Below are 21943 nucleotides of genomic sequence, written 5' to 3'. Positions count from 1 at the left end.
GCTCAACCTCCACAGTCCCCCCAGCCCCCGACAGCCTGAGGGGGTAAGAGAGAGCACCAGGCGTTCGCCGGCCTGACAACAGATGAGCAGTCCTCTACATGCAGCAGCTCGTCTCGCTGTGTCAAGTAACAACAAGGCGGGAGCATGGCAGTTAGTTGCAAAACGCGCGTTCAAAAGCGAGGTTGTTCAGAGACGCCGGGGAGTGAGCGCCTGGCTCGTCTCTCGAGGAAAATTTTTGGATGCTGTCATTTTGATTTCTGTCAACAGGCGAGGATGCGATGGTGTGTTTCAAAGGCTGCAGCTCTGTGAAATCTGCTGTATTTTTGCTCAAGAATCTAAGCGAGAGTTGCAAAGCAGTTGTGTGTTGCTGCTGCTTTTGAGCACTGTGCACCAAAAACAAAAAAAAAGAGAGACAGGGAGCACACTTTTTTTTTTACCTTGCGAGTCTGCTCTCAAGTATGCTTTGTGTGTTATTCTGAGATAAAGCGCCTTGATGAATTTTGAATGAGGCTGCGTTGCTAAGTTTGTCAAAAAAAAAAAAAAAAAAGACGGTAAAGAAAAACTCGCCAAAAGAAGTGGTAAGTCTCAATTCACCATGAATCCCCGGGTGGGGATGCAGCGGCTGAGCGGTGAAAATTACCGTGATCTGCATGCATGCCCCAACCTGAACTGATCCCCTCTGCTGGCTGAACCCCGCTGAGCCCAGAGGAAGCAGGTTCTAATCAGGGAGGAGGACAGGAAGATGCAGAGAGTGGTGGAGGAAGAGAGAGTGGGGGTTGGCGGGCAGCGTGGCAGATTTTCGCTTTAACATCAGCTTCCTTTGTCAAGTTTACTGCTATGACTTGTCAGAGCTACAGCTGTAAGAGGTGCTAGACTTCTCTGGTGAGGCAGCATATAGTTATATTTGTCTCTGTGTTAAAGATGGATATAGAATCAGCAGGAAGAGCATGTTAATTTAATGCACGATGCCTTTCTCAGACTGTTTTAGTCTCAACTTCTTCACTCTGATGATCCTGGTTTTAATCTGTTTCCTGTGAACCTGTCGAATGAAGAATGAGGCGATGCTAAAGTGCTGTAGTGCCCTTTAAATCCTCTTAACCCCAAAACTTGCTGTTGAGTTATCTTTAAAAATATGGTTAAATATTAAACAGCAAAAGCAGAGGGAATTGGTCGATTTTCAGCTTTCCAGTTGTTTTTGAACTACTCATCTGTGACATGCTGTTCAGTTGAGAAACTTACCCAAATCTAAGAATAAAATAGCGATATTTCATAAGAATGTATTCATTCTATATATCTACTGTTTGCTGTAACTGGAATCTATTAAAAAATTACCAAATAAATCAAAATTCTGCATTTTTTGATGTAAGCAGAAAGCCAAGAATGATTCGGCTGACACCAAAAGTCACATGAAAAAAATTCAGGGACTTTTTGGCTGAACTGCAGGCTGTGCTTACTTAGTGTGAAAGAAAATTAAAAATATAAATAATAAAACATATATAGTATTTATGTGGAGTTACCATTTGGTCCCAAGTATTTGTAACACCTGTGGGCGCTTGGAAAAATGCTGTACATGTTCCAGTATTTTTGTTTTTTTATTTTTTTACTTTTTTTGCAAAGTTAATAATCAAAGAAGTTCTTTTTAAAAAATGATTTATGGCATTCTAATTTTGTCACGCTGCACAGAAAACATTTTAGAGTTACTTCTTTAAATGCTTGTGCTGTTTCTATAGAGGTGCTGGACTTTATATTGTAGTAAAAGTGAGTACAGATGTGACGGGAGCAAAGAAAATGTGCAAAAGCTGCGTGTTAAGAGACTTTAATGATCGTAGTTCTGCAGGAAAACAGCTGAGTGTTCATCTTTAGTTGCCTCTTTCTCCCAGTCTCACTTACTGTCACTTAGACATGTTCATTTTAATAGTCTTATAAGATTTGTACAGGTAAAAAGGACAATGCACGCGATCACATCCACATCTCAGTCATTACAAAGCAGGGATATCACATCTTTACCCGGCCATGCATAATAATTATTCATGAATCATCAAGCATAACGCAGAAAAATGGGAAGAAATAAAGTATAAGGTGTGCAAACCAGCTGCCATTTCCAGTTTTCAAGGGAATGTGTCCATCTTTTAATGCACACCTTATTTCCAGCCCGAGTAATAAAGTCAGCTTTTCTATTTCACGGGTCTCTTTGATATTTCATAGATGTTCTCCTATCTTTTCCAGAAGTGAGCTACCGTGAAAATGATCTTCTCGGGCGTCCCTCAGCACTAGCCGGGCAGCATGGCTTCTGCTCCTCCTTCCAGAGAGGACACCAGCAGCTCATTAGCACAGCGCTGGAGGCTAACACCGACATAGATATCCAGCGAGCAGGACACCGACTTCAAACTGAGCCGGAGAAGGCTGAGCTGCTCTCCACGAGTCCTGGTTGCACGTCTGAATGAATCGCCTTTAGAGCCAAACAAAGTTGCTGCAGTGGCACATGTCCAGGACAGTGACGGCTGCACAGTGTGAGCACATCTGGACCGAAACTTTGGACCATGTTCTGTCTCTGATCGGGTGCTTCGGTGGCAGAGCTGGACTGCGCAGCTCTTCCACGCTTAGACAAACCTGGACCCTGAGCCATGTCTCTTCTGTCAGCCCTGAGCATCGTCTGTGGATTGATGCTCCATGTTTGTTTCAGTCGCTACTGTGTCCCACGAAAGACTGTCCCCTTCCAGAGTAAGTTGCAAATTCTCTCTTTCTCCCTGCTAGTATATTTTTCCATTATTGAACCAGTAAACATCACAAGTTTTATCCATGTATTTGAAGATTTTTTCCACTACAGTATATACACTGCAAAAACTCAAAATCCTACCAAGTCTATTTGTCTTATTTTTAGTCAAAATGTCTCATCCCACTTGATTTAAGATAAATTCACTTAACAAGTGACATTTCAGCAAGATGGAGGGACTAGTTTTAAGACAATGCATCTTAAATATCTTGTTAAGTCAAACAATCATGAAATTATCTTGTTTTGAGTTGAATTTTACAAGAAAACTCAAAATAAGTTTAACCCTTGTGTCGTCCTGCGGGTCAAATTGACCCGTTTTAAAGTTTGAAAATGTGGAGGAAAAAAATATTTTCACAGTGAAACTTCTAATGTCCACATTTTCAACATTTTTGGGAAATCTTTGAACATTTTTTGGTGGAAAAAAAGAAATGCTAAAAATGTTTCTTAAGAACATTCAGAAAAAAAATCTACCAAAATCCAGCGAAATTCGCTGGATTTTGGTTGATTTTTTTTCTGAATGTTCTTAAAGAAAATATTGGAAGTTTTACTGATATACATGTAATCATTTTAGATATTTTTAGGATTTTTTTTTTTTGAAGATTTTTACTCATTTTTTGAAAATATTTACAAGAATTTTCTTGCCAAATTTGGATGATTTTTTTTAAAAATAAAACTTTTAAGGGAAACTTTTAAGGAATTATTGGAATTTTCTTCCTGAAGGTTTTGCAAATTTTCAGAAATTTTGGGAATTTTTTTGCTGATTTTTTTGATTTTTTTTTCAGACAAGGAAACAATATTTTTTGGTGCCCATAAATGAAGAAAACAGGAGGGTTAATACATCTCAAATTAGGAGGTTACATGAAAGCGAAAATCTATTTTTGAGTGACAAACTTTTTTAGCATGTCGGGCTGATTTTAAGACACCTAAGCTTGACAATCCTGGTAAAATAGGGCTTAAAATAAGTTTTCCCAGCTAATTTTGAGATCTCAATATTCTAAATATCATCTTATTTCAAGAAACCTTCCCAAACCATTTTTCACTTGTTCTATTGGCAGATTTTTTCACTTATTTCAAGGTAAAAGTTCCTTTTTTTTCTTGTTTTGAGAGGAGCATTTTTCCAGTGTGTGATCAAGGGGTGCAACTTTCCTGCTTGTTTTTTCAACAAATTTAACTTTTTTTTTTTTTTTTTTTGCAGTGGAAGCATTTTTCCAACTCCATGGATTCCCAGAGTACTAATGCAGGTTTTTTTTCCCGTGCAGACGAGCTGAAGTTGTTCAGAGAAGAGGGGATCTTCAATTACTCGACCATGCTAATGAGAGATGACCTGGGCGTGTTGCTGCTCGGGGCAAGAGAGGCCATCTACGCTCTGGACATCAACAACATCTCAGTCAGGAAGGCTGCAGTAAGAACATGCAAACAATTTCATTCAAGGAATTCAGAACGTGCAGGTCCGGCCTCCTGTCTGAAGCTGCTATAAAACAGTGGAGCTGTTAGACATTAACACGCAAACTAAAAACTACACAAGCTGGTGCTACCATGTTGTTTTTACTGCTCGATGAAGAAGCTATTAATTAACTTTTCATGATTGCAGATTAAAAATGAAGCATTTATTGAACTTTTATGATATTTTGCTGCAGTGGTGAGGCCATTTCATCAAATAATCAGTAAGCAGCCTGAAGCGAGTCACAGTTTGCATTGGTAGTTCTCAACTTTTTAACTTTATAACCCCTTTAAATTAGGTCAAGGCTCTATTTGTGACCCAACATCACAGATTATGGTTAGGAGTTAAAATTTATCCTTCAGTGTGTCTGATTTGACAGTTTTTTTGAGGCCTGGCAAAGTGAAAGAATCCAATATTTCACAAGAAAAAGCAAAAATTTGGAAGAAAAAAAAAGAAACTAGGAAGAAGCCTGGTGAAAATCTAAGTTTTTGCCCTGTTAATATGTCGGTAGAGTGTTTTTATATGCTAGAAGAGACATCATGAGCAAAATAAGGAGTCAACGCAGTAGCTGAGCATTTACAGATGTCTCAAAAACAAATTCAGACTTCTGAGGTTTTAAATATAACCAACGTAAAGAACTAAACCTGTTAACTTACAGAATGGGGCTTTTTGCTTCATATTTTTTCATCATTTTTTCATCTTTTCAAACATGTATGGCTAAATTACTCCACTATACCAACATACCATGGCATAGAGTTGTTTTACAGTATTTTAGCAGAGTTGTAGGTAAGCTGGTGTGCTCATGGTGCAGCAAATATCGACAAATTCTAGAAGAAACAACAGTAAACAGCTGCATCTAACCCATTTTAAGGCAGGGAGGGATTATTTTCATGGGAAACAACTTCCAAATATGTAATTTTTATGCCTCAAGATAAGTTTTAAGGGTTTAATTAATGAACAAAGATGGACTTTAATGATTTATAACCCTCAGATTTGTCTTCCTACAGGCAAAAAAACTGCTGGTTTGCAGCAGAACTAGACTGATGGCTAGCTGAGTTGGCTGATTGCTGCAGATATATTGATATATGGTGGCTAATAAAGGACAAAGTAGATTTGAGATAATTAAGAAACAGTGCCACCATTGCATAGTTTTTCATTAGAAAGAAATGAAAATTTGTGTTTTAATGGTAACATACACTACCAGTCAAAAGTTTGAACACACCTTCTCATTCAATATTTTTTATTTAACTATTTTCTACATTGTAGATTAATACTGAAGACATCAAAACTATACAAGAATACATGTGGAATTATGTTGTAAACAAAAAAGTGTTGATCTTCAGTACGAATCTACAATGTAGAAAATAATACAAATAAATAAACAGCATTGAATGAGAAGGTGAGTCCAAACTTTTGACTGGTCGTCTACATCTCTCTCTGTGTCAAACATCAATACAAAACAGAAGTCAAAAGAACTAATATGACATTGTTGTTATTAAAAAATGCTATCAGCTGATTTATCAGTATCAATATTGACCTCAAATATCTAGTAAGTGTCAGGTTGTAGTTTTACATATAAAGCAAAACCTCCATCTGGAGACGTTTCACCAGTTTTAGTGAAGTCTTCGTAAGTTTTTTTGTATTCTGGCCTCAGATTAGACTAAAATATGAACAGTAGCTTCACTCACATCAGCAGCGTTTCTCTCCCCTTCACCATTTCACATTTGCATGAGGAATTTGACTGAATAATGGCCCCGGTGGCCACACAGCGGGGTGTTGTTCATAGCTGTAGTTACACATCTAACAGGATGGATTACAGTTACTCCCTTCTCACTCACTGGACTCGATGTTAGACAAACAATGAAACAGCAAACGGTCAACTACTGCGGGGTTGCAACAGCGTTCCTGCTTGCTTTGACAAGACACTCTCCTTGTGTTGATGCAGGTGTACTGGCGAGTCACCAAGGAGAAGCAGAGGGAGTGCACGTACAAAGGAAAACACGCTGAGGTTCGTGCAGTGTTGTTCAAAACACAGCTACTTTCACATCTAGGGCAGCCTTAAAGGATGACCGTTGACTGGGTGCAGTTTTACTCCCTCACACAGTTCATCGCTGTACTTTTGTAAATCATTTATATGGGAGTGCTTTTTTCCCCTCTGCAAGCCTTTACATGGAATTCCCTTTGAAGTGCTTTGCTTATAGCTTTGTACCGAATGTCCAAATAAAGGCACGAGGAGAAAATGCAACCATGCAGCCTTGACCTTTTTGCCACTGGCTGGGCTCTGGGCAGCCCCTGCAGCCACTACATGCATGTGGCATGTTTGTGTTTTTGCGGCTGAACTAACAGAGCTCTGACCTTGGTATTCTCTCTGCTGGATCTGGTTGCAGGTGGAATGCCGTAACTACATTCGAACCCTGCACAAAATGAATGACACGACAATGTATGTGTGCGGTACGAATGCTTTTAGCCCGACATGTGACTATATGGTAAGTATATGGAAGTAGAACATAACCCTGAGAACTTAATGAACAATTTCTTGCCCTACTTAAACTAAAGATAGCAATGCATGATACACAGCAACACATGAAAAGACAAATACTAACATTATTTCAGTCTGTCTCTTAGTATTTTCTGACTTAACCTCAAAGAAATTGCTTCTTTCTAAATGTAAATCTTAAAAATGTCTCAAAAAAGCTCAAGTGATTGCATTAAACAGCTGGGCAATGTAATTTTTCTTGCAAATTTTACTGACAGTGGTGTAACTCGTTGTTTTTGCAGGGGACTATTTTGTGTGGCGGATTGTTACACATTTAGTGCCCTAGTGAATATTTACAGCTACTGTATGGTGTAGGTGGGACTGGCTTAAAATAAACTACAGTGCTCATGCTTATTGTAATAAAGGAACGTAACAACCAGTGCAACAGTGGGATGTATTCACTCATCCATATATTCTATTTTTAGTCATTTCTGGAGGTGTGCAGCGCTAAGGAATATGAGTATATCAGGCTTCCGATACAGAGACGGAGTGTGCTTTTAAGCAGAATCAGGTCATTATTGGTTTTCATCATCATGAAGAAAACAATTGACTTTTTCTTTAAGCAGAGCAGAAATGACTGGGGTTCAATGTTGCTGTTAGTCTCTTTATCAGCCACCATGTGCTTTTTCTGAGAAAACTATCTCCCTTTTTCTTGTAATAGAATCAAGGACCAACAGATTTTATCCTCAAGAGTATCTTTAGCCAGATTTGCTTCCTCTAATGTGAGCCTTGGTTGTGATTTTATTTAAAAATGAGAAAGTACCTTTCCGGTAAATATATATATAGATATATTTTACCTTGTTTACATGTCCTCATGGTGTTTTTTATGTACTGGAGGAACCATCCTGAGTGAAATAAGCAGTTAACACCATGGATAAAAGTTGCCACCTACAAACTTGAGTGTACCAAAAATACAGTTTCAGATTTTAAGGGTTTCATACATAACAAACCTCAGGAACCAATCCAGTCAACTTGCCAGTGACAACATTGCTCTTCTTCACTATTAGTTTCTAACTCAAAAAAGTATGGCTGACTTACTCCAGTTCCCAACTTCCCAACGTGTCACCAAAGGTAGTTTTACAGTATTTCATCTGCATGTTCTGAAGGAAGCAGTGGTGTAAAGTTACATCGACGCCATTTGAAGCCGGAATGGAGGAACTAATGGGAAAAAAGTTTCTAAATATGGAAATTATCCTAAAATCATGATGTTTATTTGCTTTAAGAGCTTTTTTTCCCACACGGCTCATTTAGAAATTCATTTAAAAAATAAAACTGATTGCTCTCACCAGATTCTGTAAAAAAAACTATAAAAACAGAAAATCAGTGCAGCTGTGAAGACATTAATAATTCACCTGTGACCCAAAGTCATATCACAAACATTCAGGGACTTCTCAGTTGAACTGCAGGTAGTGTATTCAGAGAGCACATAGGAGACAAGTATGGAAACAACTTCAAAAATGTAGAGTAAAATATCTATAGCATGTCGAGCCAGCATTTCTTTACACCGTTTGTAACACACACTGTGGGCACTTGGAAATATGTTCATAATGTTTATTCTGTTTTTTTTTTGTTTTGATTTTGTTTTTTTTTCTTAAAATAAATCATCAAAGAAATTTGACTTGCATTTTTGAAAGATTTATGGTATTAAAACTCTGTCATACTGCACACATAAGGAGGCATATTTGAATTCTCTCTACTTCTAGACATGATTGTACCATTTCCACAGCGGTGCAGGACTTTATATTGCAGTGAAAAATGAGCTCACAGTGAGTAAAAATGGGACAGAAGCAAAAAAAAAAAATGCCCAGAAACTGCTTGAGGTTCAGTGTGTTATGAGATTTATGATCTGCACAAAAACAAAAGAATGTTTATTTTAAGTCACCCTTGTCTCCCAGCCTCACTTACTATCACTTAAATGTCATGAAAAATGTGACAGGAGCAAAAAAAATTTGCCCAGAAACAGCTTGGCATTCCATGTGTTACAAGATTTATGATCTCCAGGAAAACAGAAGAATGTTTGTCTGAACTCTCACTATCACTTAAATGCCACTAAAAATGTGACGACAGCAACAACAAAAAATGCCCAGAAACTGCTTGGGGTTTGGAGAGTTGTGCAGATTTCTTTAAGATGTCAGTGGAGCTCACTGAATTAAGTTTATTTTGGATGGACTGAGTGGGCATACATGTTTAATGGTATCTATGTGAAGCTGCAGAGCCACAAAACAACAACCTAACTATGATAAAGTAAAGAGATGAGCAGACATGATGTTCTCATTAACTGATATTCTATAACGTGCAAGTTTCTAGCCTGTGGAATGCACCAATTGGACAAAAATTGTAAAACACTGGCTCTGTTTAATGGTGGGGATCAATCTAAAAACTTGTTTTTTGTAGACTTTGTGAGTAATACTCTCCAGGCCAAAGCACATGAATCTGCTTTTACTTTTGCTTCTCGATCCGTATATTGTGTCTGAATAAAAAAAACACTTTTAGCTCCTTCAACAACTTTTTCTTTCCTCTCTGTCTCTGTGTGTTTCCGGCAGACGTTCGCTAATGGACAGCTGAGGCTGGAGGAAAAGCAGGAGGAGGGAAAGGGGAAGTGTCCTTTTGATCCCTTTCAGAGATACTCCTCCCTCATGGTTGGTGAGTGTCAGAGTCCGTTTTGGCTGTCAAAGGGAACAAAGCTGCAGAAAACCGCCGAATGTTCAAAGCGACCAAACAGAAAAGATCCGTGAAGGTTCAGTGCAGATTCCACTCGAACCACCGAGACTCGAGCACCAGAAAACATTACAAATAATATATTATCTAGTTGTGCTGCTGCTCCTTCAGCACACACTGTGTGTTAATTAGTCAGAAAAGGTTTGCTGAGTCCATTAGTAGGCATAAAAATGAGATATTGTTCCAGCTTAATGTGAATCATGAGTTTCCAGGAACTTTTCATCATCTCTTGTTCCTGTCCGGCAGGAAATGACCTGTTTTCTGCTACATCCATCAACTTCTTGGGCTCTGAGCCGGTGGTTCTGCGCAGCTCAAACTTGGCCCTTCGCACTGAGTTTAAAAGCTCTTGGCTCAGTGGTGAGTTCAAGGACTGTGACCTAACGATATGCAGAGTTTAGTGGTTAATGCATGTTGCTGCTGATACATGCTATAGTGGTTCTGTTTTTATTCTTCATTGTGTGATTTCAGAGCCAAATTTTGTCTACATGGACTTTGTGGGTGAGAGTTTTGAGAGTCCCGACGGCGATGACGATAAGGTTTACCTGTTCTTCAGTGAGAACGCCATGGAGTACGACTTCTACAGCAAAGTTGCAGTGTCACGAGTGGCCCGTGTCTGCAAGGTACAATAAAGTGCAGATTAAAAGCTAATAATTGCAGATTGTGCAAGACTTTCTGCCCGACTGGCAGAAGGTCAGGTTCCCAGTTAGACAGCCAAGTCGCACTTGGCAGCAGCTCACCAAAAGTCAGTGACGGTTGCCAGATTTGACCTGATTTTGGTAGAGAACTGGCACATTTAGCCACATCCGGGCTTGGACAAGATATAGTCATATTTACCAGGACCAGTTTAGGCTGAGTGTTGGGAGTGGAAAGGTCACTGGTGCGGCACCGTTTGGGGTGGAAATGCCTTTTTAATATGTGCCAAAATCTAAAATCGATCCAACTTTTTTTATAAAATGGTGCTGAAAGTGTCCCCAAACATTATAAACCTGTCACTACATTTCAGATTTTTGAAAATATATGCTTTGAAAGACCAGCTGTTAAACACTTTCCCTGTAGATTTTATGTTGATTATTTCTTTAGGCCTGTTGTTGTCATCATTTTATATTTAAACTTGAAACTTTTTTTTCTTGCTTTCTGTCTTTGTTTATTATGATTCATAAAAATCATGATCTTTGCAGCCTGTCTTTCAGGTCTATTTTACTCTTGATTGCTAAATTTAATACATTGAGTCTAAATGTTTATAGCCATACGCACACACCCTGATATATGTTGTTAAAGGGAATATGCACACATCATGGAGCGTCTCTGTGTTTTTAGGGGGATATGGGCGGCCAGCGGACACTGCAGAGGAAATGGACGTCGTTCCTGAAAGCACGTCTGGATTGTTCCTTCCCTGAACCCAGCCTGCCCCCCATTGTCCAGGATGTCTTCCTGCTGAAGCACAAGAACTGGAGGAAGAGTGTCTTCTACGCTGTCTTCACTCCGCAGTCGTAAGTCAACGCCATCAGATCCTGTGGTTTATGGGCTCAGGGTGGGGGATGTCGGCAGTATCCTGAGCAGGCAGCTTGGAGGGACAATAAAAGCTTCTACATTATAACCACACCATATTTTTAGCGGTTGCAGCAGCCAGTATATGTATATGACTGTATTCCCAGTTATGTAAATTAGAAATACATTTCTACAGTTGCCGTGACTAATTGTGGTGATGTGGTGCTTCCAGGAGCTTGTCCCAGGTCTCCGCAGTCTGTGCATACAGCGTGTCCGACATCGGAGAGATTTTTAATGAGGGGAAATTTAAGACGCCTGTTGTTGTGGAGACGTCTCATGTCAAGTGGGTGATGTACACTGGTGAAGTGCCGGTTCCCCGACCGGGAGCGGTGAGTTTGAAAGAAATGCCAGAAGTGAAATAGGAGAGTCATATAAGCACATAATACTCAGATCTGGAGAAGAAAAATCGCAGTGGCCGAAATATCAATAATATCTATGATAAGCTGCGCCTCCCACTTGTACGCAGATGATACAGTTCTCTACGGATTTTTCTGATACTGCAAAGTCAGCCGTTCAATCACTGCAACAAGCTTTTGTTCAACTGCAAAATGCACTTTTCCAATTAAAACTTGTCGCCAATGCAAAAAAGACCAAATATACACCGATCAAGCATAACATTATGACCATCTGCCTAATACTGTGTTGGTCCCCTTTATCCTGATAAAACTCTTCTGACCCAGTGGGGCATGGACACAGGACCTCTGGGGATGCCCTGGTGGCACCAGGATGGTGGCAGTGAATTCTGTGGGTCCTGTGGGTTGCAGAGTGGGACCTACCTAGATCATCCCACAGATGCTCAGTAAGATTTGGGTCTGGGGAGTGTGGAACCCGGGTGAACACCTTAGCTATGTCCTGTTCCCTGGGTCATTCCTGAGCAGTTTTTGCAGTGTGTCGGGGTGCATTGGCCTGCTGAGGGAGGCAACTGGCATCAACGACTGCTGTTGCCATGGGAGTTTAGGGGTTGGAGGGTTGCTTGACCTGCAATGTTTAGGTGGATGTCAAACATCCACATGAATGTAAGGATTCAAGTTTCCCAGCAGAACGTTGCATTATCACAAGACGATCAATGTCATTCAGTTCACCTGTCAGTGGTCAGAATGTTGTGGCTGATCTGTGTATGTTCATTTCAAGAGTCAAAGAAATCCTTGAGGGTAGTTTACACATCGCTAATCTGACTGAGTAGAGTATTGCGAGAGTGTATGAATATAAATATCTAGGCATCTATTTGGATAACAAACTTACATATAAATTCTTGGTATTATATTAGTCTGCAAGCTATGGCCAGAAATTGGGTATTTTTGTAGAAACACATTTCCTGTGTTCTGCAGAACGTCGTCTTGTCTGTCCTATACTATGGTGCTGTCATCTATTGAAATGCCACTATCTCTGCTCTCCCTACGGCTTATCACTCAGCTCTCAGATTCATTACCTGTGACAACTATTCCACTCATCACCGCTTATTGTATGAAAGTGTTAACTGGCCACCTCTAGCAGTAAGGCAAGACAAACATTGGCTTATTTGAAATCACTGAATGGCAACATGTCACAATATATTCAAAGTCCCATGCGCTCACACCAAAATCAGTAAATATGATTTCCTGCTGTGCACACTTGTAATATTTTGCAGCAAACATTGAAGCTTGGTGCAGTGCACCAGTTTAAATCCATGATCACAGACTATACCGCTTCTGAATGCGGCTGTTTTTAACTGTATTCGTTTCTTTGTTGTCTCATTGATTGTTGCCCTTTATTCTGTTGACTGATGAATGAATGAAAAAAAAGAGTCTAAATTCCAGTTTTGTGTTTCCAGTGCATCAACAATGTGGCTCGTAAAATGGGGATGAATCGCTCCCTGGACCTTCCGGATAAAACCCTCCAGTTCATCAGGGATCGACCTCTAATGGACGAAGCTGTTCGTCCGCTGACCGGAGCTCCGCTGCTGGTCAAGAGAGGACCTCTGCTGACTCGGATTGTTGTGGACTGTGTTTTGGCGCTGGATGGGCAGAGCTACGACGTCATGTTCATCGGCACAGGTAAACCAGAGAATACATATAAGACAGTCGAGTTGATGGAAGTAGAAGAGAACAGATTCTCAAACTTTTAGAAAATCAGGAGCAGAAATACTTAATAAATAAAAAAGAGGAAATTGCTTACATTAAAGGTGCTCCCATTCAAAGTCTTAGAAATTTAAGATAAACATGAGTAGAAAAATATGTCCTACAATATGAACATAAGTAGAAATGTATAAGAATAAAATGTAAATATTTACATTGTTCTAGGAAAATAAAATATAAATGTACAATGGAATAAATGATAATAGTTACAACTGTGTAATGAGCATCTTAGCTCTGTTTTAATTTTAAAAACCTGGGTTCAAACATGAAGTTGTTCCTATAAAATTACTTCCTTTTGACTAAATATGCATCAGCCAGAGTAAAAGCAAATAATACATCAACTGTTTTCACATTTTCATGTGAATGATGCTAATCTCTGAATTATGCAAGTGCAAAGATTAATATATTTGTATGTAGATTTTTATATATTAAATATTTTCATAGTTGTGTATATATATAATGAATTAAATCTTGTCAGTTATGTTAAAAAAACTGTTCACATCATTATTAGGTATAATAAGCACATGTGCGATTGGTGAATAATATATTTTTTGGATATTATATATATTATTTATTTTTATCACTATATATAAATTATTTATTTATGTGCTATACATTTTATTCAAATGATGCCAGATTCTGGTCCGTCGCTTACCGAAAAAATAAAGAGAAAAAATTCTAAAAAATGTATTAATTCTTGTCAGTCACTTTAATAAAAAATACATATTCGATTGGTGACTCATTTAAAAAAAAAATTTTTTAAATAATATATTTTTATGTATATATTATATATTTTTATATTTATACATTATTTATTTATGTGCTACATACTTTATTCAAATGATGCTAAACTCTGATCAGTGACTAACTGAAAAAGTACATAAAAATGTAAAAATTTACAATAAATTAATAAATTCTTGTCAGTTATGTTAAAAAAACCTCACATCATTGTTAAACACATTAAGCGCTGTGTATTCTTTTTTCTTGTGCTTTGTATGTATTTGGAAGACTTTGGGGACCTTCCTATACCATTAGACTCTCTCTCATACTTTATTTACATACCACTAACTTAAAAAAGATGTTTTCCTATTTGGTACCTGCACCACAAAGCCCGTTCGACATATTCAGGATCTCGTCATTACATGGTGTCGCTAAACCAAATGACTGCAGTTCTGCTCAGTAAAATCGCATGAAGCTGGCTGTTGACTCTTTAAATCAACTCGGAGTTTCTGAATCCAGCTGAGCCCGAGGTGATGTTGGCACCAGATGACCAGTTACAAGCACAGACAAGTCCAGAGCTGCACATTTCTTACAAGAAGAACCAACTATAATCCTGAATCAATGTGAGGAATACAAAAATAAACTACGTGACCACAATCAGGAATGGAAGCTGGCAAAAGCTATGCAGGTTGTGTGAATTCAAGTAAACAGAATCATCAATGACACTCATTAGGGATTTGTTCAACTTAGAAGCAAAAGTTCCCTGCAGCCTTAAAAATCTGAGTTTACTGAACTGACAATGGTTTTTATAATTATTTAAATGGCATCTTATGAGTCTAGAAATGTAAAACCATCCAAGTTTCTAAAGATATTTAAGTAAATCAACTACATAGTCTTAAACAGACCTTCTTCCCTTTTACATTTTCTTGGTTTAAAAAATCACTTCTTTATTTGGCATGAAAAACTTTCATCTGCAAGTGTTGAAGCCATTTTATACCAAAGACAACATGTGAAGCTGCAGGGGTCAAGGGATAAGGCCTGGATTTAATATGAGCCTTCCTCATGGTTTGTGCTGTTTTTATTTTAAGCAAAGAACCAGGATTTTACACATCTTTAAACAAGTTTACACTGTGAATGGGTTGTTCAAGGTACAAAAAAAGGAGTCTCTGGAGCATGTTAACTCTCAAAAAATGAAGGCTGGGAAGTCTGCTAGCATTGGAGTTTGGTTTCTAATAAAACTTAATTTAATGAGTAGATCAAACTCTCAGCTGTAGATTGATTCAATTCAAAAGCCCTAAAATCAGACAACTAATATTTCGCAAGTTCTGATATTTTAGGCTGAATTAACTTCAAATTTACAAAACTTCTGTATTTTCATTAAGTTAATGTGAAAAATTTAATTCCTACATGATGCTTTTCAGTGAATGTCCACTGCAAATCTTAGAAGGTCAACAAATTTAAAGTTTTAGAATAGAATACAAATACTACACTTTATTAATCCCCGAAGGGACATTTAGTTGTTATAGCAGAAAGAGTACAGTTACCACCACCATAAGTACAGATAAATAGGAAAAAATGTGCCTTAAATAAAAATAAATAAGAAAAATCTAAAATACAAAATGTCTCATGTAAATAATGTATGGCTATATTTCAGTGCTTTAATCAATTTGTTTTATTATTGTAGCTTACTGCTGTAAGACATATTGAACATGTGCTCTGCAATGGGAACTGGAAAAACAGAAAACAAGAAGGCCAAGTTCTCTCCACTGACTTTACTAAATCTTATGTCTACACTTGTCAGGAAAGTTGTTGAGGCAGTTTGTAAAACCCTCAAGTCTCACTCTCGCTGAAGGTGGACACGCCTCTAAAACTGCTGTGGGCTGGAATGCAATTATGAGCAATATTATGGTCTGTTATTAAAGCACTATGTCATTATTGTGATTGGTACGTCTAGAGGAAGGTCCTTGTGACAAATATATAAATTACTGCAGAGGTGATTACCCAAACCGCTTGAGTTTTTGTCCACCTTGGTAAAGGAAAGTTGTTTTTTACAAAGGGACCCCAAAGGAAACTTTGGTTTTGTTGGGTTTTCTATTTTAATAAAAGCGCTTTCAGATGACATATGTTGTGAGCTGGCACTGTATAAGTACAATTAAACTGATTAATTTAAATAATTGTGCACATCAGTTGATATTTTCCCACTAAGTTGGATATAATTTTAGGCTTCCCTGCACCACAATGGAGGTAAAGCATGTGGGGTGTTTGTTTCCTTCTACTCATCTAAGTTCTGATTTGAAATTTGAAATATACATCACCTTTTTTCATCATTTCCCCCAACTTTTAAACCAGAAAACCCACCAGACAAAACCCAAAATAGAGAAAATTGTGTTCATGTAGGAGTTCTTCAGGTTCAGAATGTGTTTTTGTTACCTGTGAATTTTCAAAAGTCACCATGAGATTTGTTTAATCTGTACCTTTTTACTTTGCTGACTAATGAAGACACATATTTGGTATGAGTACTAATGGCGTATATGAAGTGATGCTGGTTAATATCTGTGTAAAGTGCTTATTTTGGGGTCATTTTTTATTTTATAACAGAAAACGGTTATATTCAGAAGTCAGTAAACTACGCTGGAGAGATGTTCATCATTGAGGAGATTCAGCTGACAGAAAACCCTGAACCCATCAGCATCCTGCGACTCTCATCCAGCAAGGTAAGAACAGACCCACTGTGAGTTCAGTTTGCTTACCATGATCACAAGCTATGGTCATTCACTGTGTTTTTCTTTGCAAATATTGTCTTAGAATATATCATCACTTATTTGCCAATTGCAGGTTGAAAAAAGGCTTCACTGGTAATAGAGATGAGAGACTTTTTGTTTGTTCTTTTATTTATTTATTTTTTTTTAAACAATCGTAGGGCCAACTGTATGCCGGTTCAGAGTTCGGCGCCACCCAGATGCCGGTCAGTAACTGCAGCCGCTATGAGTCTTGTGTGGACTGTATCCTGGCCAGAGATCCTTACTGCGCCTGGGACTCCTCCGCCGATCAGTGCTCCTCCGTCAGCAGCTTGTCTTCCTCCTCAAATGAAGCGGTTCAGAGTTTAAAGGAGAGAGACGTGTCACTGTGTCCTCCACCAGGTACTTTCATTTACATGGTGTTTTGTAACCTTCTGAACCCCCAAAACCCACCTGCTGATGTCCTGATCAGAAAGGTTTTATTGCAAAGAAAGTTTTCATATACAGCCCCCTATGAGGCTGTATCTTTAGTACTTCAGGTATCGTCTCCAACAAGCTTCTGGCAGCACTCCTTGGGAATTTTAGCCCATTCCTCCAGCTCAGCAGTGTTTTTAGGTCTTCATGCTGCAACAGCTTTCTTCAGATCCCACCACAAATTCTTGATTGGGTTTAAGTCTGGAGATTGCGATGTCTACTTAAGAACCTTTCAGGCCTTTTTCTCTAACCAGCCTTGGTTGGTTCTGATGTGTGTTTGGGGTCATTGTCTTGCTGGAATGTCCAATTAGGTCCAAGCTTCAACTTTTTCATGAACTGAGTGACATTCTTGGCCAGAACATCCTGTTACTTGTCTGGATTCATGGTGCCTTCAGTACGTTGGAGATTCCCAGTTCCATTAGAACCAAACACCCCCACATCGTCATAGATCCACCACCATGCTTCACAGTAGGCAGGGTGTTCTTCTCCTCATATGCTTCGTTCTTCCTGCGTCATAGGACCAAAGAGCTCTAGTTTGGTCTTATCCTTACATAGAACAGTCTCCCAGAGCTTCTGTGGCTTTGATAGGTTGGTTTTAGCATACTGGAGATTATTTTTCTTGTGGTATTGCTTCAGAAGTGGTGTCCGTCTAGGGGATCTGGCATTAAGCCCTTCAGTACGGAGTGTGCAGCGTTTTTTGTGTCCAAAAAGGAAAAAAGTAGAAGTTTTGGATGGATTACGAATTAAATCTTGATTTGTGCTTTGGTATTATATTTCAATAAACTAACTGTTTAATCGCCTGCAGTTGTAATGTTGCTCATTTTGCCAGAATGTCAAAAATGTCAGAAGGGTTGAATAACTTCGCATGTAACTGTATGGTGCAAAACAGTAACTGTAACGTAGATTTTTTTAAAGAGGTGTTGCCAATCAGTAGGTAGTTGGTGTTATAAGACAAATAACAAGCAGTATTTCAAGCCAAATTAAGTATAACCAAGGGTTTATAAATAACAAAAAGCAATAGAAATATTTTCAGCGCGCAAGAATGTGCAAAGGCATGTAGTGCTTTTTTTTTTCTAAATCCCCAAATTCCACCATTTATCACAGCCAGGAACTGTAAAAGCCGAATCGCAGAATTTTCAACTTTCCGACAATCTATGAATGAATTATATGTGATGTGCGGTTCTGTTGGTGAATTTAAAATAATTTTTAAATTTAAAAATTGTGATATTCAATCAAAATCACTTAATTCTGCATGTCTCATTTAAAAAAATGCACTAATTTATAATGTAAATACTTCATACTCTATGTATTTTTTAAGGATTAAAGAGTGGAAGCATTTGTAGTAGACCCCAAAAATCTAATCCAGTAAATGTCCATAATTAGGCTCTTTAAAATGTGAATTTGTTTACCTGTGCAGATAATAGATAAACCAGTTATTCTTCTGTTGTATTTTCCGATAAATAGCTGTGTATGGATTGCTAATTTCACATAGAAAATACATCACATAGACGTGTTGTGTTTATACAGTCCTGTTTCTGTAAAAAAAAAAACTACAAACATTGTGCTCCTTGGTGCCATTAGAGACTCAGCATGTGACAAAAATTCAGGGACTTTTTGGCTAAACTGGGATGAACTGCAGGCTGTGTTTACATATAGCAGATAGGAGACAAATACAGAAACAAATAAAAAAATTAAGTATAGTAGTAGAGTTACCATTTTCTTCCAGCAATATAACACTTGTGGGGACACATGTTGATTCTAGTTTTTATTTTTGTAAAATAAATAATCAAAGAAGTTCAACTTGTGCTTTTCTTGTTTATGATTTCTGGCATACGACCACACAGAGGATGTTTTGAGTCATGTATGCTTCTGGCTGTGGTTGTGCTGTTTTCCATAGAGGGGCAGGATTTAAAAAATGAGCCTAGAGCGAGTAAAAAATGTGACAGGAGTAAATAAAATGCCTAGAACCTGCTTGGGGTTGAGGAGGTTAATGCAATAATGGAATTTTTGTGCGAGTCCAAGCAGGATGAAGTTGGATTAACTTTGTGTTTGTTTCTAGATCCAGTAGCAGCTGTCGACTTCACCCTGGTTCCACAGAACAACATCCAGCTGCCTTGCCAGCTTCACTCAAACTTGGCGCAGGTTCACTGGCGCTTCTCCGACCGACTGCTTCACTCCGACAGCAAATACTACATCTACAGCGGGGGCCTCCTCATCCTGAGTGCCTCTGAATCAGACGTCGGCCTGTACGCCTGCGACTCAGTAGAGGAGATAAACGGCAGAACATACAACCGCACTGTGGCGGCTTATCATTTACAACTCTACTCTGGCCCAGCGGCGGGAGGCAGCTCCACTCCTGGCACCGAGGTGACAAATTCCTCAGACTCTATTCACAGCGTGAACACAACAGCACCAGGGCCGGGGGTGCTAATCGAGGGGCCGCTGGCCCCCGAGAATCAGAGCGACACCGGCAGAGTGACTCATCTAGAGGTGGCTGTGGCCGTGTTGTCGCTGCTCTGTATCTCCCTGATGGGCGTCATATTCTGGATGTGGAATCGAGGACATTGGGAGTGTTTCAAGTTTGTGCAGAGCTCCAGCTCCAGCGAGGCGAAGAGGCAGTCAGCCGAGTACATGCACATCCAGAACAGAACTTCAGAGATAAAGCTCCTGGGGCCGGAGTGTGGGAGACCTTGCAGTGCCAATAATAATCACACTGCTGTTGACTTCAAAGGGAACGGGGAGCACCACTTCACACCTATGGCCAACATTTCAAGTCTGGATGGTCTGGGATACATAAATGATGAGTCAGAGATCTGACTCTGCTGAGGTATAGAATTCAGTCCAGGGCCAGCACCACTGCACTAATTATCCTGCTATAGGTGTCCTCCTACTGAAAGAACTCTTAAAAACTGTTTTCACATTATAAATTCTTTTGATTGGTGTCCTTTTTCTCCTTGCCAATTTCCTTCACTGTCTATCATTTCCATACTGTAACCGGGCAGCTGATGCACTCTGAATTAGACACGGTGGAAATCTCACTCCGGGAAATCATTGAAAAGACACATTTTTATATAAATACATTTTGTATAATGACAAATTGTGAATACACTTGTGTATAATATGCCGTGTACAGCCAAATTTCCTTTTTTTGACTATTTATTTGTCGCAGTTATGTTTTTATTTCAGCTTAATACTGTTGTAATCTTGTAAATGCCGATGGAGAAGTAGCATTTTGATCTCTAAATTCCAAGCGCATTTCATTTAATGGATACTGCTGTTTATTTATAACATCATGCAGTGGCTGTGTTAATGATTAATCAATAGCCCGCACTGCTCTTATATTTCCTGGTGGCAGTCAAAAGATGTACTACAAATATACCTCCGCTTTTAAACACTGAGAAACCACTCATGCAGTCTTTGTTATACCTCTATCTTCCATAAAACAGGACTATTTTGCTGTAGTAAATGTTTTATCATCATTTAGGGTGATCTGATAACCAGGGGTACACAGTTGCATTTCAGCTTCCAAGCATAAACTGAAGTCTTACTATGAAAAAGACAAAAATGTCACTGGAATGTAAAAGTGTGGGCGTTTCTGTCAGCGAATCAACTCCAAGACACATCACATGCAAGAATATTGGTGTCAAACTCTGGAAAAACGCTGCCTTGTTCATAATAATAAAAAAAAAATAAATCAAACAAAAACTTTGCTGAGAATTTGACGTGCATCTAGCTGTCAGTGATGATTAGCTTTTCTCTCTCCACAGCCGAGAAATTAGATTTTGAGTGTGACAGGCTTGTTGTCTTGATGTTTCCAGCAGATACTCTTGTGGTTTTGCAGGGTGGGATAACACCACACACAGACACACACACAGTTATTTCAGACCTGTTTGTTTTGGTCACAAAAAAGTCAAGTGCAGGAATGTAGCCTCAATCTACTGTTTTTTTTTTTGTACTCTGTCATTAACACTAGTGCTCAGAGCTTCCCGCCTTGTGCTTCATGTGAAACAAGTACAGTAGGTGTGAAAGGCCTGAAGTGGGTCTCTGCTCAATTATTCAACAGTGCAGTATACGGAAGTTGCCATTAACAGAATTTAGGATGTATATATTAGTCTTTTAAGGTAATAAATTAATAAAACATTGTACGTTTGCATTGATTCAGCGTTTTTAAAGCATCTTTAAAAACACATGCCAACTATTTTTCTTAGCTTCTCTACGCTAAAAAAAACAGAAGGTTGAGTCGTTTATAACTTTCAAAACTCAGATTTTTAGCTGCTCTCTCTCTTGTTAATCAGCTCTGCTTTTCCTCCTAAGATTTAATGAGCCTATTTCTTTTTACTTTCAGCTGTCTTGAGTTATTTTATGATGCTCACAGGCTTCTTTTTAGCTAAATCCCACACTCAGTTTCTTCAAACATTTCTGGAAAAAAAAAAATCAATATGACAGCAGCATCTCTTTGGCTTTGTACTACAGGAAAATGTAGTACACAGAGGAGGAGGGAAGCAGTTTTCTTTGAAGTAACACAAGAGCAGTGGGCATTGAAAGGGGCAGCAGGACCACACGTAGGCCCAGCGGAGGACACTAGTTCAAGACTGGTTGCTCTGGGCAACAAAGTGTGTTTAAGGTGAAGGATAATGCTGTTGCCAAATGCCATAGAAGTATATCCAAAACCTTAGAAGACTTGATAGTAGAGTGATTAGGGCACAAATGCCATGAAAAGTGAGTCCCTGGTACGATTCCCAGTTGGCCAGACCTTTAATGCATGTCACCCCTCTGCTCTTTCCCCATATTCTTGCCTCTCTCTGTTGTCACGGTGATAGACCGATTATCAGCCTGACCGGTTATTGTGGCCGATATTTGGCATTTTTTCGATTATCAGTA

The 21943-nt window shown here is 38.8% G+C and overlaps 1 protein-coding gene across 1 annotated transcript; it reads left to right on the top strand.

The window, feature by feature from the left end:
- Nucleotides 1-2580: 2580 nt before the first annotated feature.
- On the top strand, nucleotides 2581-21219 carry si:ch211-129c21.1 (uncharacterized protein LOC563087 homolog). Its single transcript, XM_023297229.3, has 13 exons — nucleotides 2581-2721; nucleotides 4033-4175; nucleotides 6160-6222; nucleotides 6602-6700; nucleotides 9294-9393; nucleotides 9715-9825; nucleotides 9937-10088; nucleotides 10786-10958; nucleotides 11189-11345; nucleotides 12827-13049; nucleotides 16449-16564; nucleotides 16771-16990; nucleotides 19122-21219. The coding sequence occupies exons 1-13, from the start codon at nucleotides 2625-2627 to the stop codon at nucleotides 19877-19879; spliced, it is 2412 nt and encodes an 803-aa protein (XP_023152997.1). The 5' UTR covers nucleotides 2581-2624; the 3' UTR covers nucleotides 19880-21219.
- The last annotated feature ends 724 nt before the right edge of the window (nucleotides 21220-21943 follow it).

Source organism: Amphiprion ocellaris, chromosome 2 (genome assembly GCF_022539595.1).
Source record: "Amphiprion ocellaris isolate individual 3 ecotype Okinawa chromosome 2, ASM2253959v1, whole genome shotgun sequence".
Lineage (NCBI taxonomy): Eukaryota > Metazoa > Chordata > Actinopteri > Pomacentridae > Amphiprion > Amphiprion ocellaris.
The sequence above is the reverse complement of the archived record's forward strand: the minus strand, read 5'-3'. Positions and strand labels throughout refer to the sequence as shown.

What these genes read in the sequence shown, in the direction of transcription:
- si:ch211-129c21.1 (XM_023297229.3), top strand. Translation starts at nt 2,625, where the DNA reads ATGTCTCTTCTGTCAGCCCTGAGCATCGTCTGTGGATTGATGCTCCAT. An exon ending in TCTCAGTCAGGAAGGCTGCA is followed by an intron (nt 4,176 to 6,159) that starts GTAAGAACATGC and finishes GTGTTGATGCAG; the next exon opens with GTGTACTGGCGAGTCACCAA. An exon ending in GTCACTGTGTCCTCCACCAG is followed by an intron (nt 16,991 to 19,121) that starts GTACTTTCATTT and finishes GTTTGTTTCTAG; the next exon opens with ATCCAGTAGCAGCTGTCGAC.